Consider the following 16848-nt stretch of genomic DNA (forward strand, 5'->3'; position numbering starts at 1 on the left):
CCAACGGTTTCAACTATTTCTCGTTTTGTACTGACTTCCGCTTCTGCTAAATTTTTCCTTTTTGATTTGTTTCACTGTTCAACTGATCCAACTATTTTCTATTTCTTCTGATATCTTCTACTTCTTAAGCTTTTCTCCATTTTTCTTGCATTTCTGCAGCAGTCATTCTGCAAATATGCATTCTCACGGCTGTTTCGCTAGGAACAGCTATTTTTCTAGTTTATTTTAAACTCCTGCTCTGCTCGTTATTTTGGTGATGGAACCGAAACGCACAGATTTGCGCAACATCTTGTTGAAACAATAATCACTGAGATTATTATTGTTGTTGAGTCATTAATTTGAACACGTTTTGTTGATTTTTGTTGTTCTTTAATAAAGTTACGATCGTTTTAAGCGAGTCAGAGGAGGACGTGCTGCTCTCAGCATCCTGGCTGCGATCAGTTTGTTAATGCCGAGATCGACTGAAAACCTTCCGCGATCGACGTATTGCACTGTAGTAAAGCACAAAGAGTTCAGAAACAATATGAAATGGGGAAAAAGTTATTTATTAACTGATTATGTCGTGTTTTAGATTGTTCTTGAAAAACTAATCAGTCACGGCTCATTAGTGGGTGAAGTGATAGTTGCACAGTGAACCCATTGATTTTTTTTTTTTTACAGCAGACAGCCGCTTCACTCTCTTGCAGGTACTGCGTACCACCGCTAAATCTTTTAGGGGTACGCAGTACCCGACCGTACCCACATTCTTTCATCCCTGGTGCACACAACTTAGCGATCTGAAGACTGAAATTATATGTTCTCTGATTTTTACCGTGGAGCCAGTTGGAAATTTCAGGTTCTCCTCTTGTTTACACTCGCTTTCTAAACTGTGCTGCTTGTTTAGCACTGCTTTAAAATAATCGCCTTTCATTGTTAATAAACTACCAATTTATCAAGCCATGGTACTGCCGCAATAGTAATGATGAAAAGCTGTTTAGGAGCTAAGAAAGAGTCGGTTCTTTTGGGGGGATGAGCCAAGTGGTCAGGATCTCGAAAAACAACCGCAATTCCCATCACTATGAGAACTAGCCACAGACATAAACATACTATTAAATATCGGTGAACAGAGCCAACAGCCAAAGGCTTTATTGCACTGAACGATAAAAATTAGTTAATTAGTACCGCAGTTACTTTATTGTTAATAGCTTGTGGCTTGCAGCTGAACATGTTCTTTCTGTAAAATTGTTCATTTGTGATCAAATTTCCATGTCCGTGGAAAATTAGCTCATCAGTCTGGCTAACGGGACGCTCGTGCACATCCCCTATTTAGGAAAACGGGGTGCCGAGTACATATCCGGTCACAGTGGTAGAAAAATGACCCATTTTCCAAGTAACCATGTGTTCAAAGTGTAGCTACATGACTATAATCCTCAAAAAGCGTCGTGGCAACGGCCTACTCAGTAGCTTTTCAGCTAACCGCTCAGGTAACTTGCGCAATCTTTGCGTACAACGAATTCATCCCGTCTTTAATTCAGGTTCTAGCAGTAATGGAGCGCCGTGTTCCTGTTACTTACTTGTTAACGCACCAGATGTAGCTGGGTTGTTGTCGACAGGATCCTGGCCTGTGACTGCCTGTGGAAAAGAGGGAGCTACTCCGGATGCAAAACAATTAAAGGCCCAGTACCTGTGGACCATTTTTTTAATGCCAAGTCAGCCCGTTTGAGGATTCAAAGCAAAACCCATAAAAAAGTCACACGTTAACATTATTATTTTTTTTCTTGTTTAAGATTGACTTCCATAAAACATATATTTTTTTTTTTGCTGCAGTTCTCTACAATGAAGTGCACAATACTTTGTAAAAATGTGAACAGGTCTTTAAGTTTTTTTATCACTTGGTCACTTTTTCATGTCACAACCACAAACCCCGGTGTGTTTTATTGGGAGGTTTCTGTTAACAGTACTGGATAATTGTGAAGAGGAATCAGTTTTCAAAAACATTTTGTGATTAAAAAGCAGAACAAAGAGCATGTCCTTTGTCTAAACAATAGCAACACAGCAGACAGAAAAATAATCACATTCCTAGGCCTAATCCAGTAAATGGTGGAAAATATATGTTTATTCATTTGGAGTGATGTAAATGATTATATGTGAAGTAAGTATTACAGAATATACAGTTTGGAGTCATATTTGTCACTATGGACTGAAGAGAGGGAGGCTGAGAATGGTTACGTCCTGTTCACACACCTGAAAGAAAACAGAATAAATGTAAGTCCTAAATACATTTTCTATACATTCATTTTTTTTTATTAGAACTAAAAGCTGCATTCTTTCTATATGGCAAAATTATTCTGAGAAAAAAAAGATAAGTCATTTAACCAAACTGGAATGTTTGAGGAGAAATTTTAAGGGTTTTCTTCAGTTAATATCCAACTATACCCAATAAATGTTGATTTCAGTCCAATGTTTTTTATTTATTTACAAGATGATGAATCAATATAAGAACTTCTCCCATTTAGAGTCAGAAAATGACTAGACTTTTCACATCCAAACACCGACACCAGTTAAGAGGTTTAAGTCTCTAAACACACACTCTGCAAAAACAAAAAACCGTAAATGGAAAATTCTTGTTCTTCGTCTGGTTGCCATGAATGAATCAAAGCAAACCTCCAGGAATGTTTTTCATGAAGTATTAAAATACCATGATGTAAAGCTAAAAAAAAACAGTCAATATTACATAATACTGCCACTTCAAATGTATTGGTGCCTTTTTCTAATTTATTTTTAATTCTACTCGTTTTATTCTAAGTTGATTCAGTGAAAAACAGCGTTGATAAAAGCGTAACATCTCGCTCATACCAGGACAATCTGTATGCCACTAATAAAACCATGGCAACCGCTGCTACAGAGGCAGCAGCACACAGCGATGACACCCTCAGGATGTAAGATGTACCTGGGAAGGAAAAAAAAATGCTTTTCATTGAGTGATATCAACTTATCTCTGTGATTTTTGTGCAATTCTGAAGCACCTGCTACTTTAGCCCAAAGGACGCAGCAACTTCTCGACATCTGGGAGAGGAAACACTCGGGTTAAATCTGCTGCACCCTCCACAGCATTGCTTTGCTGTTACTCCTTTGTAGCAGAGCGGATTTTAACTCACTGTTTTCCACCGACTGACAACCCGAAGGACAATGAAGTAGTTGTTACCACTCTGCAGCGGCGCGTTGTAGAAGCCCCCGTAGAGAACTCCGTCCCCCACCGTGAAGTTGACCTCTGCTCCGAGGCTCTGGACACCAAGCTGGGCGGTCAGGTACTCAGCTGGTGAATCCACTCTGCCTGAGGGGTCGAGGCTGGCAGGAGAGGAGCAGTCAAACACCACAAGCTCCTCCACAGGAAGCACAAAGATTTGGTAGAAGCTGCCAAAAATAAAAACACAAAGTGGAAAATTTTATCTTCATTGTTTGCTGTCATCCTGTTGGGTTTGTGGGTTGTTAGCAAACTCCTGTTTTCCTCACACATTCAGATGTCATCTACATGAGCCAAGCAACTGAGAAGATTCTTTTCTTTGGTGTGTTTACTCATATCCTATCGCATAATGTAGTTCGTAAAAACCATATTTGTTGAATGTAAGTGTTAGCAATTCAAGTATTATTAATCATTTCAGCGACCTGTCCAGGGTGACCCCGCCTCTCGCCCGGAACGTTAGCTGGAGATGGGCACCAGCAACCCTCCTGACCCCACTAAGGGACAAGGGTGTAAGAAAATGGATGGATGGATGGATGGATGGATAATCATTTCAGCATGGCAGCACCAAGGTTATTACAGTTAATTAAAACGAATGAAATTAGAAAAACTGAAATTGAGAAAAAATTTCATTAACTAAAATAAATAAAACACAAATTAATGGGGAAAAACTATAATTAACTGAAACTATATCATGCCTTTATAAAACTAACTAAAACATACTGAAAATATACATTTAATATAATTTCTTTTTGTGTTTATGAATGCCTTTAAAACTGATGTGAAATAGATATTTTCTCCACACAATAAGTTGTGAGCTGTTGGCAAAATACAGCACTGTGCAGTTAGTCCACAAAATGGCAACAGTAAAAATTGGAAGAAAAAGCCAGTCAGTTGGTTGTTCAACAATAATTGAATATATATATATTTTTAAAAATAGTATCTTCTGTTTTGTGTATAAAATCATAATACAGTACTTAAATTCTGCACCTAAAATGAACCAAACACACTCTAATTAAAACTGACTGAATTAGATAAACAAAAACTAAAGTATAATGGAAAACCCAAAACTATTCAAAGCCTGGTCAGCATATGTGAGACATTGAGTGTAAAATAATTATAACCACTGTATGTGGTTCTACAAACTATTAACACAATTCCAGACCTCAGTTTTCAATTTTTTTTTTCCTCTAAAACGTTGAAAACCATTTTCTGCCATTTTTTTTCCACTTCACAAAGCTGCACACGTTAAATCTCTACCGGATTTCTTTGATCCTTGTGGTTGCAAATGAGAAATGATCAAAGCATGTTTCTGAGGCAGAGTTTCCTCACATCCAGTGTGAAGCTTGTCATGAAAAAGCCCCAACCTTCCCTGTGAATGTTAGACATGGTGAATGTTTGCATGGAGGGCGTTGGTCACCTGATTGGATCCAGAGTGTTGGGAGATCTCTTCAGCATCAGTGTTGGAACTGGAGTCTCCAGTTCTGTGTAGTGTACAACTGGTGCTGGAGGTACTTATAGAAACAGAGGTACATTTATTGTTATGTTCACCGGTCAGTATGAAGAAGACTACAGTAAATATTCTATAATTAGTATTAAATATTCACTATCCCTCTTTCGTTAAACTGGAGGTGCTGTGCTACCTGTTAAACTGGTGTTGGCTGTGATGGTGGCTGTGAATCTGGCAGCTACTGCAGTAATGGAAATGCTGTAGTTTGTTAATGGAAGCAGTCGCAGGCAGATTATCAGCCAATCGTCTCTGGAGCTCAGCAAACGGCGTCCTTTGTCTAGAAACGACCTCTGGTAGTCTCTGGATCCCAAATAAACCACCTGAAATAATCAAACCCACACGTTCAGTCAAAGTTCACTGTTGACACGGTAAAAAAAAGAGGAAACATATCTTACCTTATAAAGTTCTGTATCTTCCTCGTACTTCTCTGCCTTCCACTTCAGACAGTTTCCATTGTAAAGTGTCAGCTGGTTAACAGGCGGCTTGATTTCTGCATCACACATTAGTAGTTGCTGTGAGAAGTTTACATCTACTCTTGTTTCAACATGTCCAGTGTTTAATTTTTAACGTTTAATAATTAATTTTGTGCTAGCGCACATATTCATTGAGTACAATAAATATTAAGCAGACCAATGTTTTTCAAGTGGAAATATTTCTGATGGGCCACTGGCATAAAGTTCACATCAGGTGTAAGTAATACACTGCAAAAACACAAAATATCACCAAGTATTATTTATTGGTCTAGTCTCTAGTAAAAATATCTTAGTACACTTGAAATAAAGGGAAGCTAATTTACAAGTAACTTTGTAGCAAGATATAGGAGCTTGTAAAGTCAATAATTCCTTAATATTGATTAAAACAGTACTAGCTCCTGTGACAGAATATTTCACTGATAAAATGGGAAAATGTCTTATAAGTTAAACAATCTGCCAGTAAAACTAATATTTTTTTTTAATTATTGACTTAAAATAAGTATTTTGATAAGAGGTTACTTGTAAGTAAATTTTGTCTTATTTTAAATGTATTGAGATATTTGCGCTAAACTAATCCAAAAATATTTAGTAAAGATTTTGCGTTTTTGTAGTGCATACGCAAAGAACAAAATGTAGTCTATAAATCAACATTTGGTTAAATCACTGGAACACAGAATTTTTAAAAGGGCAGTATTATGTATTTTCCAGCCACAAAGTGTCATTTTATAGCACAATCAAGTGACTGTGTGACCTCCAGTTGTTAGAAAAATTTGTATGCATCCATCAAGCATGCCTTAAAAGAAATTTGACTTTGCAATTGAAATTGGGTCTCTGTCTCTTTAAGAAGCTTCTGGTCTTTCCGACACTCTGGATGAGCAGTTCCACCAGGTGTTTGCTAATTGCTGCTAGCTAGTCTGAAGGAGCTGAGTAGGGGAGATTTCTCAAACATGCATAAAAGAATCAAAGGAACACTACCGGTATGTTTTTGACGAGAGAATAACATGACATGATGCAAAGTTCAAAAAAGTTAGTTTTACGTAATACTGCCCCTTTAAAAAGAGATAAACAAAGATGTGTTTTATTTTTCCTGCTTTATATACAGTGACCAATGATTGAAACACTGTAGCGTCCGAGCGCTGCTACTTTTAAACTCACCGATACAGTTGAGGGTAGCTCTCACCCACAGTCCGGAGCCGCCGCACACGGACGCGTTGGCGCCCCTCCAGCTGTGATATCCCGCCGCACAGCGGTGGATCACAACACTTCTATTGTGCCACACCACCTCCGAGTGGGCCAGGAAGGGAACAGGGCCGCATTTAGCTGGAGAAACAACAGAACGCAAAGACTCGCTCAGAAATGTCATCATTCAACACACATTGGAAAGGAAGCATGTTTTCAGCAGGCACCCAAAGGAGACCCGAAATGATGCCGCTTAAGTAACACGTATCTGACAAACACTCAGGCGTCCCGCTGTGCTGGTGGCTGGTGACCGCTGCAAGCCGGTGTGGACGGAAAAGAGAATCGCATGCAGTTTCTTAACTCCCCTCGTCTAACACCCGGAGCGTGCAGGGTTAGAGGTCAGACACGTGTAGGTGACAGCATGCTTGAGAAACGTGCAAGGAGATCAAAAAGGGGCAACAACCAGGCATAAGAGATGTCGCCCTACCTTTGCATTTTACAGATACTTCCCCCCACACTCCTGACAGAGAACATGTTGACAAATCGTTTCCACTCTCTTGGTAAAACCCGTCCACACACTCACACCGCGCCACGCTGCCCGGTGTGCTGCTGCCATCCCACAGCAGGTTAGTGTTGGGGAGACATGTTGGGGGGCCGCAGTTTACTTCTGTGTACAAATAAGAATTTAGCATAGACCTGGTGCAACAGGTCACAACCGCTAGCATACAATCAGCTAAATAAACATGAAGGAAGAGTTCATTTGTTGCTACATTAGGCTGCAGGAAATTCAGTTTCATGTACAGGTGCGTTGAAATAAATAACAGTACAATTAAGATTAAACTACTGCAGTTTCACTTCTTGAACAGATTTTTTAACTGCATTTTTTTTAATACATTACACTAAGTCCTACAGAATCAACATCCTTAATGTTTTAACACTCTTTACAAAACAAAAACATGCTTTTATCTTTTTAGGGCACAAATTGCTTGGTCTCCAACACTGAAACTAAACCAGCAGCTTTCTCGGGTCATAAAATGTTGCACCTTCACATGACAGATCAACATCCTCCCATAATCCATTCTCTCCACACTCTGAGTAGTTTCTCGGGCCTCGGGTGTAATATCCTTCCTCACATTGGTAATACACCACAGTGCCACCGTGTGGCGTCCCGTCCCACTGCATGTTAGCGTGCTCTATTACAGGAGGGTTCCTGCAGCTGATTTCTACAACAGGAAGACAGACGGTGAACAGAGCGCACTGGAAACTGGACATATGGTGTTTACAAAATTATTCACAGCCCTTGAACTCCTTTGCTTGTTGCTGTGATTTTCTGTGATAGACCAAAACAATAGTTTTTTTTTAAATTTGTATTATAGTTTAGTTTTATTTCAATGTGACATTTTGTTTGTCTAATTCGTTTAGTTTTAATTAGCTTTTATAGAGTGTTTGCAAGTTTATGTTTGTTATTACCAGTTAAATATTTTTTAGTTTTAGTTCAGCTTCTATTAGTGATAGTAATAGTTTCAGTTTTTTCATACTTTGGTCCATTTTTAGGTGCATCATTTAAACAGATCAAAGTACTGTATTGCGATTATATGCATATTAAAAGGAATACTCAACAGAAGATACTACTTTCAAAAAATATATTCAATTAATGTTGACCAACCAACTGACTGGTGTTTTCTCCCAACTTTTGCTGTTGCCGTTTTGTGGACTGAGCTCCAGCAGCAGCGTGGAGTGCCGTAATTTGTCGACAGCTGACGTAAACTGCTTGTGTGTGGGGAAAAAATATATACTTCATATCAGTTTGAAAAGCTACTAAATAGATTCATAACACAAAAATGAAGGATATTGAATCTATGCTTTTAGTATATTTTAGTTTTATAAACGTACAATATAATTCCAGTTTGTTATACTTTCTTCCCATTAATTACTCTCACTTATTGCAGTTGTGATAATTTTCCTCCAGTTATAAATAATGTTCTACTTTATCTTGGTCTGTCGCATAAAATCTCACCAAAATACAAACATACTTTTTTTGCAAGCCACCTGAAACAGAAATGCTGTTTTGCACAAGTCACAAATCTGAAAAACAAGGTTTTCAAATCGTTTGCTGTGCACTAATAACTAATGAACATATTAGTATCACCTTGGCAGGACAGAGAGGGTGCGTCCCATCCTCCACTGGCTGTACAAACTGATACATTTCCTTCGCCAATATTGACAAATCCACGGTCACACCTATAAACAACCTTAGAGCCCACAGTGGAAATGTTATCCCACTCCATTACAGCGTGAGGGATGGATGTGGGCTCTCCACAGTCAACCTCTACAGAGATGGACATAAATTATTTAGCAGAGAGAGAGGGGCGGAGGGGAGAACAATCCATATATAGGGCAACAAAATGAGCCTTTTTGAGAAAAATATTACCTTTGCAGAGAATGCCAGGCACTGTCCAGTAACCGTTATCTGCACACACTGACACATTGCTACCTTCACGATGATAAAATCCTAGGTTACAGTAATAAGCTGCTGTGCTTCCAGGGGTGAAGCTGCCGTCCCACACCTGCACAGTGTGGGGCACCTCAGGTGGATCTCCACACAGAGTCTCTGAGGCAGGAAATGATGCACATTTATAGCACGCAAACATAACAGCGAAACGAAAAAAATGCTTTTTATTTTAAGAAGACATATTGGGAAAAAGTAAAGCTGATCTGTTGTTGCAATGATTCATGGCAAAAACTCTTGTACAGTTGGGAATGTATGGGATACTGGGCCGTGTGTTTGTGAAATTAGTCAAAAACTAGCAGCAGTAAATCAGGGTATTTAGCTGGTAGAAAAAAATGGGGGCTTGATTTTTCAAGGCCATATTATCACAATGTTATTCTTTCATTTATAAATATTTCATGAGCTAAATGTTTATTTTAGAACCTAAATATTTAGCTACAAACTAAATATTTAGTTTGCAAGTAAAATATTTAGCTTGAAGCGAAATATTTAGTTAGAAGCTAAATATCTAGCTTTAAGGTAAGTATTAGCTTAATACTTAGTCTGAAGCTAAGTATTAAGCTAAATATTTAGATTGGGGTTATATTTAGCAGCTAAATATTTAGTTTGAAATGAAATATTTAGTGAGCAACCTAATGTTTTAGCTCCAAAATAAATATTTAGCTGAGTCGGCAAAATATTCTAAGTCAGTTTAGAGCTAAGTTGTGACTATATATAGTTCTCATGTAATGAGAATGATTGATTTTCTTAAATAATGAATTGGTATGTTTTGTTTCTTTGTTGATAGGATTTGAACAAATGCTCCAATAGTAACTTATCTTTTTTTTTTCTTCTAATTATTCTTGATGGAATTAAAATGAAAAATAAAAAATAACCAACTACAGTAGATGTTCAGACTGTTTGCCCCCCAAAATTTCCAGGAATAACTTTAGCATAATCAAAACTTCACTTTAACCAAATGTTTGATGTTACTAAGATAAGATTTGCTAGCTTTGTTTTTCAGGCAGCAGCAAAACGTCCGCAGTCAAAAAGACTAGAAACTAAAGATTCTGAAATAAGGAAATCAATTTACTCGTCTTGTGTGTTACCTTGGCATGACAAAGTTGGAGATGTCCACTGTCCGTTTTTACCACAGACTGTAACATTATGCCCTCCGTTACTATGAAAGCCTTCTGTACAGAGGTACAGCACTGTGCTGCCGGGGGACGAACTGCTGCTCCACACCTGCTCTGTGAATTCAATCAAAGGAGGATTCCCACACAAGATCTCTACGGGGAAAACATTTACCAGAGGTATTAACACTGGAATGACAAGTACAGAGCAGAACTGCAATATGGCTGACAAAGAGCCTTGACAAAGAGACTACACTCCATCCAGAACCAGGATCAGTGAACGTTTTAAACTGATGTTATTCCTACTCTATATGTGTAAACATACAGACTAGAGTTGATTTGATGTGATTTTTTTCATCGCCCCAAACAAACATAAGACACGTTGAAATAAAAGAAGGATAAGGAACATATTCTATGGTTGTTCCTACCGACTTAGGTTCCAGTTTTAGTCCAAGAATTATAATATGGTCAAAATATTAGTTGAGCTTCATTTAATTTTATATCTAATAAGTACTCATTTTGTATGATTCTGTTACACTGTTTAATTTAAACTTAATTCCTTTGAATTAAGTTCAAAGGAATTAAGATAACATTTTCTTATTTTTAAATGTTTTTCTTTCATCATAAAAACAATTCTGCATCACCTTCATTGATTATCCTGTGTTTTTTTTTATGTTTAAATCTTGTTTCTAGACTTTCTTCATTACAAACACAAATATATTTCCTTAGCTTTACATTTCACATCACGTTATTATTATTATTATTATTATTATTATTATTATTATTATTATTATTATTATTTACCTTGTATTTTCTGGTGTGATTGTTATTTGTTCTAACATCTGTGTTACATTTAGCAGTATGAAAAGTTCTCTAGGCGCAGAATCTGAACTGATTGATTGACGTGGGAGACCCACAGAAAGAAAACACGCTTCTTGTTGCGTTTGCTCAAACTTCCTTTTTAAATGGCTCTTTAACTGTCAGATTTCATGCAGAATTAAATGTTGCAATTTAAGAAGAGGAATCTGAGCACATGCTTGCTAAACTCCTCCCTCATCTGATGGCTGTTTCCTCAGACAGGAGAGTAGTTCTGGTAGAGTGTCTTTCAGAACAGACCTGTGAGTATTTTGTGAATTGTATTGCATATTTTTTGAGTGTTTCCAGCTTTTGGGTTACGTTACAAAACAACAGGCTTAAATTTGTGTGTTTAAAAAATTGCACAAACTTCACTTGACTTAAAGAGGAAGGAGTGAGTATTTTCACACAGTGTTCTAGTTTGCTTTCCTGATGCAACAGGTCACGATTGAGTCACTGACGACCCAGGAGTGACTACTGTTTATCTTCATGGACTGTAATATTAGGCCATATTTACAGTGTTATTGCATACTGTATATTCACCTAAAGGTTATTTAGAAAAAGCCTCTGAAAAGCTGCATCAGCTGATTTGACTGGCATTTAATGCACAACACAGAATAAAACAACACAGATTAACAGTAACATTCACATTTTTCTCATTGTAGATTATAACACAAATAATCTCCACTCAAAAAATAAATGCTGCCATAGCAACAAAATGTGACCAACATATTCAATAGGAATTATGCTCTTTGCTGAAAACAAGCGCATTATTTTGTTTTTATGTGCATTTATTTTTTAAATATATATCTATAAAAATGCATCATAAAGCATAATGTCAAAACTTTTGTTTTACATATTCAAGGAAATGAGTGGCAGCATAAACTTATCAAAATTCCCACTCCTTTCTCATCTGCATAATTATTATATATATTACATGTTTAACCCACACATATGACAACTAAACCCGTATTTAACAGTGAACCCATCGATATTGTATCTATTTAATTTCAAGTATAATGGACAGACAACCAACAACCAAAACTAGCATCAATTAAAAAAAACACCAACAATGACAGACTAATAACATAAATAATCAGCAATAATCATGTTTATGTGATCATTTGAGCAGTTTTATGCTTGGACATAAAAGTTCAATAATCAAATGATTCCACAGTTTGACTCCACTTACTGATGCATTGTAAAAAATAAAAAAAGTATCTAATTTACGGTAAAATACCAGCAGCTGTGGTTGACAAAATTTTATCRTAAATTAGAGACGTTCATTTTTACAGTGTAAACAACATTTTTTTCCAGTCGTTCTGAATTAGCATATTTTAAACTGTGATTCTACCCCTAAACTTTTACATTTTCTCTTTAGTCTTACACAATTGATGAATATTTTCTTGTAATTTTGTCTTTGTAAAGCTGTCTGTATTTTCGCTATGTCAATAAACTTTAATGACTTTGACTTTACAAATATTGCTCTGTTTGTGGTTTTGTTAGTACCTGTAGTGTAGTTTTGTAATTATTGCTCCGGATTTCTACGCGATAACCTGAGTAGGGTATTAAAGTGGGAAAAAAAACAGATTTGTGTAGTTTTAGACTAAAGCAGTAGCTGTTTTACCTTCACAGACCAGGCTGGGCTCGCTCCACGATCCGTCCGCTCCACACACAGAGCTGTTGTCTCCCCTCCGCCACACAAAGCCTTCCTCACAGCCAAACCTGGCAACCCCACCGTACGTGGTGACTGTGATGGACAGGAGGACCGAGTCTTCCACCGGGACAGGCGGACCACAGTCGACCACTGGGAGGGGGAGAAGTCCAAGAACAACTTCACTTCCTGGTTTCAACCTTATCAGTTTTCAGAACGACGCTAGCAAGACAGAGACACGGCTCGAACGGTTCTCCTCGCGTTTTGTCTCTGCAAAACCTGATTTTACCAAGCAGGAGATAACTGCAAAGTGGAAACGATGCATTTGTATTCAGCTACTCAGAACTGTTATTTTGTAGAGCCACACTTCACTACAGTAACACCTTACAAGTCTTTTTGCACAACTGTGATAGAGATTTTGACCCTTGTTTCAGCACAGAATTACCAAAGTTCAGTCGGATCAGATGATCGACATCAATTACCAAGTTTTGCCACATTCAAGGTTGTTTTCCTGCTGTAGCGTCATCCTCCAGCTAGGGGTGCACCAATATATCGGCGCCAGTTTCCTTAATTGTAGGAGATCGGCCCGATACTTACATGTGAAGCCGTTGATATCTTCCTCAGCAAAGATCTAAAAATCAGCCACTGTCCACCTGACCGATGGACCGGTCCACCAGGTCATGTCTGTGTGTTTATTTATTTATTTTATTTCGAACAGACAGTTTGCAGTTAATAATAGTGACCCCAATGTTGCCAGCTCAGTAACTTTCTTGCTCTATTTAGCAACATTTTAGATAAGAAACTTCAAATATCACGTCCTCTGCACTGATCTATCACATTGAATCTGTGGAGGTCTGCAGTTTTAATGTGACTAAATATGAAAAAGCTCAAGGGAGTACGAATCATGGTCCCACGCACTCTGAATCAGTTCCCGTTTACCTTTGCAGGCAGCTCCGCCTCTCTGCGGACGAAAAGGCTCGGCTCCATTGTGGACTCTGTATCCAACCTGGCAGCTGCAGTCGAAGCTGCCCTCCAGGTTTCTACACTGACCTCCCTCTCCACATAACCCTGTGACCCTGCACTCGTCAACATCTGCAGAAACAAAAGCAAAGGCAACATTTTTTCAGCTATTAAAGCCACTCATTCAGACCTACACCGCGGTTTCTCGTGCGGCTGCAGCCTCAGCTCACCTCGGCAGTGGGTTCCGTCGTTTGGGATGAAGACAGCCATGTTGTTAGACGGGCTGTAGCCAGACAGGCAGGTGCAGTAGTAGCTGCCATACGTGTTGTGGCAGGTGGTGTGTTGCCCACAGATCTTACTGGCTCCTATCTGACACTCGTCTTTATCTGGAAGAATGACAAGGTTTCCCTTTTTTTCATGGAAAATGGTGCTGTAGTCAGATGAGACCGAATTTGAACTTTTTGGCCCAACAGCAACAAAGCTAAGCATGGAGAAAACTATCACTAAACTAACATTAAACACATAATGGTCAAACACGGTGGGGGAAGGATCATCCTGTGGGCTTCCCTTTTCTTCAGGATATGGGAAGACTGGGAGACAAATGGAATTAAGTACAATTATTCTTTGAGTTACTTTCCTTCAAAGTCTCAATTATGCATTATTTGTATAAATGTGACACATAAAATCCCAGATAGATAGATAGATAGATAGATAGATAGATAGATAGATAGATAGATAGATAGATAGATAGATAGATAGATAGATAGATAGATAGATAGATAGANATAGATAGATAGATAGATAGATAGATAGATAGATAGATAGATAGATAGATAGATAGATAGATAGATAGATAGATAGATAGATAGATAGATAGATATTTTTTAAAACTATATGAATTATACTTTGGTCCAAATCATAAAAGGTGGTATGTTCACAGTTAAAACTGCAACATGTAACTTTTAATAGTAAGTTGTTTCTCCGCTGAGTACATGAGGATGATTGACAGCGGTAAGACCCGCCTCCTGACTCTGATTGGCTGTTTTTAACCAGGAGCAGTGTCTTTCTTCAGCAAATGAAGCTCAGGGAGGAGATGGAGGAGATCAATTTGTTTCACAATTTATCTGTCTCATATTATACTGTAACAACATGGTGACAACACTAACAAATATGTGAAAAATAACGTTACATACGGCAGCTTTATGGCTAAAACATTGTGAAATAATTTGTGCTTCTGGATTCAAACATTGGATATTACTATGATATTACCATGCTTCAAAGATGTGAACAAACTTAAGAAATGTTTTCTACTGGAAGGTTTTTATGTTTGTACAAGGAGCTACTTTTTGATGTGAGGTCAGTTCATGTTCCTGAATGGAGCTAATATAAAACATTCAAATTATAGAGGCTAAAACCATAAGTCCAAATTATCCTAAAAGATTAATCAAAGGTTCAGAGAAGTTGACTTATTTACACATTTATACTTTTTCTACATTTTAAACACAATAAGTTTTATAAATTGTGAGAACAGTAAGGACAGATAATCATCAGATGTTTGACAATTCACTTTTACATCCAACGCTGCTCCGTGAAAATCTGATTGCACACACATTTTCTTAGCAGACAAGAGCTTATTATGAGGAAAATACATAATCAGGTTTCACACGACAATAAATACATTTGAAAAGTCGACGTGTATTTTTATTTTCTTACCTTGACAGTGGGTTCTCCCATTTCCAACAAAGCCGTAGTTGCAGTTGCAGACTTTTCCAGAGCCGTCTGACTTGTCCTCACATGTGGCGTTAGGATGGCAGGTTGCGCACACATCCAGCACGGCTTGGCTCCATGCTGGGACGGCTGACAAGACGGCAGAAACATCCAGTGGAGGATACATTCATCTCATTGATCTCCACCAGGAAGTGGTGTTTAACAATTTCAAACAAGCAGTGATCAGCAAATCTGAGAGTAAGTTTACTCACCTGACAACACGAGGAGCAGAAAAACATTCACCACCACCATCATCATCATTCTTCTGTTTCTTCCATTCATCTTCTCTGAGAGTCTCCCATCGCCTGTCTTCGCTTCATCCCCATCACCCCCCTCCTGTTCTTTTATTTTTGCACTTCCTCCTCTCGTACAGCTGTGACACTGAGAGCTCTCGATAACCGCTGCTGAGAGTGGGTGAGCTGAGGTCACACTAAAAACGATGTCTTTTCTCAATGGTCTCCAGGCGGCTGCTGCTGCTGAGGCTTCATCAGTCACCACTGCTGATGATAGCTCCAGAGCTGGCTCTGGTAAACTGCACACTCATGCTGCCACAGCTGATAGTGACTATATTTGGCCTAACTAACCTGCTGGATTTTGATTAAAACCAGTGATACGGTCAATTTTCTTTCTCCAAGTTTATCTATGGAAACTTCTGAACTATTTTTTGTCGTGATGAATGTTAGTTTCTTTAAAAAGTAATTTTTTAAAAATCGGCAGTAGTGGCCTTTATTTAGCAGTAATCTGACAGAGATGGGTAATGGACGGGAGTCGAACTCGGGACGGCCGTGTCGAGGTCCACAGCCTCTACACAGCTAGCTAGCGCCACACGACACCCCTATTTCATTTCTTAAAAAGAAATTTTACCTGGCGTTATTTATTCTTTAAGTTTCTTTTTTGACTCTCGGGGCCTTTATTTGAAAGCAAGCCGAAAGGAAGGGGGGCAATGACACGTGGAAAAAGCACCGAGGACCGGACTCCAACTCGGGAAGGTCGCGTCAAGGCTTAAACCATGACGCCACGTCATGCCCCAACTTTTTATTTAATTTTTCTTAAATTTTACTTCATTGTTGTGTAACTGGTCTAGTACATTGTGTTTGCTTTAAACAGGCCTGTCAAATTTTGTACGTTTTCTTTTAGCAACTATCTCTATATTTGTTCAAACCTAGGACATCTTCAGTAATAATCCACTAGTCATTTTTTGCTGCTACATCCGTTCTGATCCATTCTGCAGTTTGGAGGGGAGCAGAGGGAGGAGGGGAGTATAGAGGGGGGTAAGTTGGTGAGCTGTGGGAGGGGGAGATAAGTCTGGTAAACTCCTATCTTCGCCCAGCAGGGTCCTAACTGGGGTTTTGCTGTCATACAAAGCAGTAAAATAGTCCCATCTCCCTCTGAAGGGGGGTAAGGGGGAGAGACTTCTTACACAACTTCCAAGTGCACACTTCAGGCTATAAACCTTGGTCTTCTAAGCATAAAGACAGAAGATATAAACTGAAAACTATTAAAGGATTCTTTAATTATATGTTTGTCAGCAGTTTTCACGTGAGCTATGCTTTAATTTGAAAGTTACACTGTGAGTTTTTCTTCAAGCTGACAAAGCAAAGAGCAGTTA

The 16848-nt window shown here is 38.4% G+C and overlaps 2 protein-coding genes across 5 annotated transcripts in view; both read right to left on the bottom strand.

Moving 5' to 3' along the window:
* Window positions 1-1712, bottom strand: part of zbtb26 (zinc finger and BTB domain containing 26) — a 1115122-nt gene extending 1113410 nt beyond the window's left edge. The window contains exon 1 of the mRNA XM_008417229.2: window positions 1554-1712. The gene's annotated coding sequence lies outside the window, so the exon portion shown is untranslated. The remainder of the gene's footprint in view (window positions 1-1553) is intronic.
* A 356-nt stretch (window positions 1713-2068) lies between these two features.
* Window positions 2069-15762, bottom strand: susd1 (sushi domain containing 1). 4 transcript variants are annotated; one of them, XM_008417702.2, is made up of 18 exons: window positions 15452-15761; window positions 15186-15329; window positions 13703-13858; window positions 13452-13604; window positions 12486-12665; window positions 9980-10159; window positions 8814-8993; window positions 8532-8711; window positions 7426-7605; window positions 6870-7049; window positions 6359-6523; window positions 5126-5220; window positions 4864-5050; window positions 4641-4734; window positions 3138-3393; window positions 3006-3045; window positions 2836-2929; window positions 2069-2223 (listed from the first exon to the last, which is right to left on the bottom strand). In XM_008417702.2, exons 1-18 carry the CDS (start codon window positions 15519-15521, stop codon window positions 2205-2207), a joined length of 2553 nt encoding a protein of 850 aa, XP_008415924.1. In that variant the 5' UTR covers window positions 15522-15761; the 3' UTR covers window positions 2069-2204. The 4 variants fall into 4 exon arrangements, with proteins under 4 accessions (XP_008415924.1, XP_008415926.1, XP_017161975.1 ...); XM_008417704.2 differs by lacking the exon at window positions 2836-2929; XM_017306486.1 differs by lacking the exon at window positions 2069-2223 and having other exon boundaries at window positions 2237-2929; window positions 15452-15762.
* Window positions 15763-16848: the final 1086 nt, after the last annotated feature.

The sequence above is a fragment of the Poecilia reticulata genome, linkage group LG9 (genome assembly GCF_000633615.1).
Source record: "Poecilia reticulata strain Guanapo linkage group LG9, Guppy_female_1.0+MT, whole genome shotgun sequence".
NCBI classification, from domain to species: domain Eukaryota; kingdom Metazoa; phylum Chordata; class Actinopteri; order Cyprinodontiformes; family Poeciliidae; genus Poecilia; species Poecilia reticulata.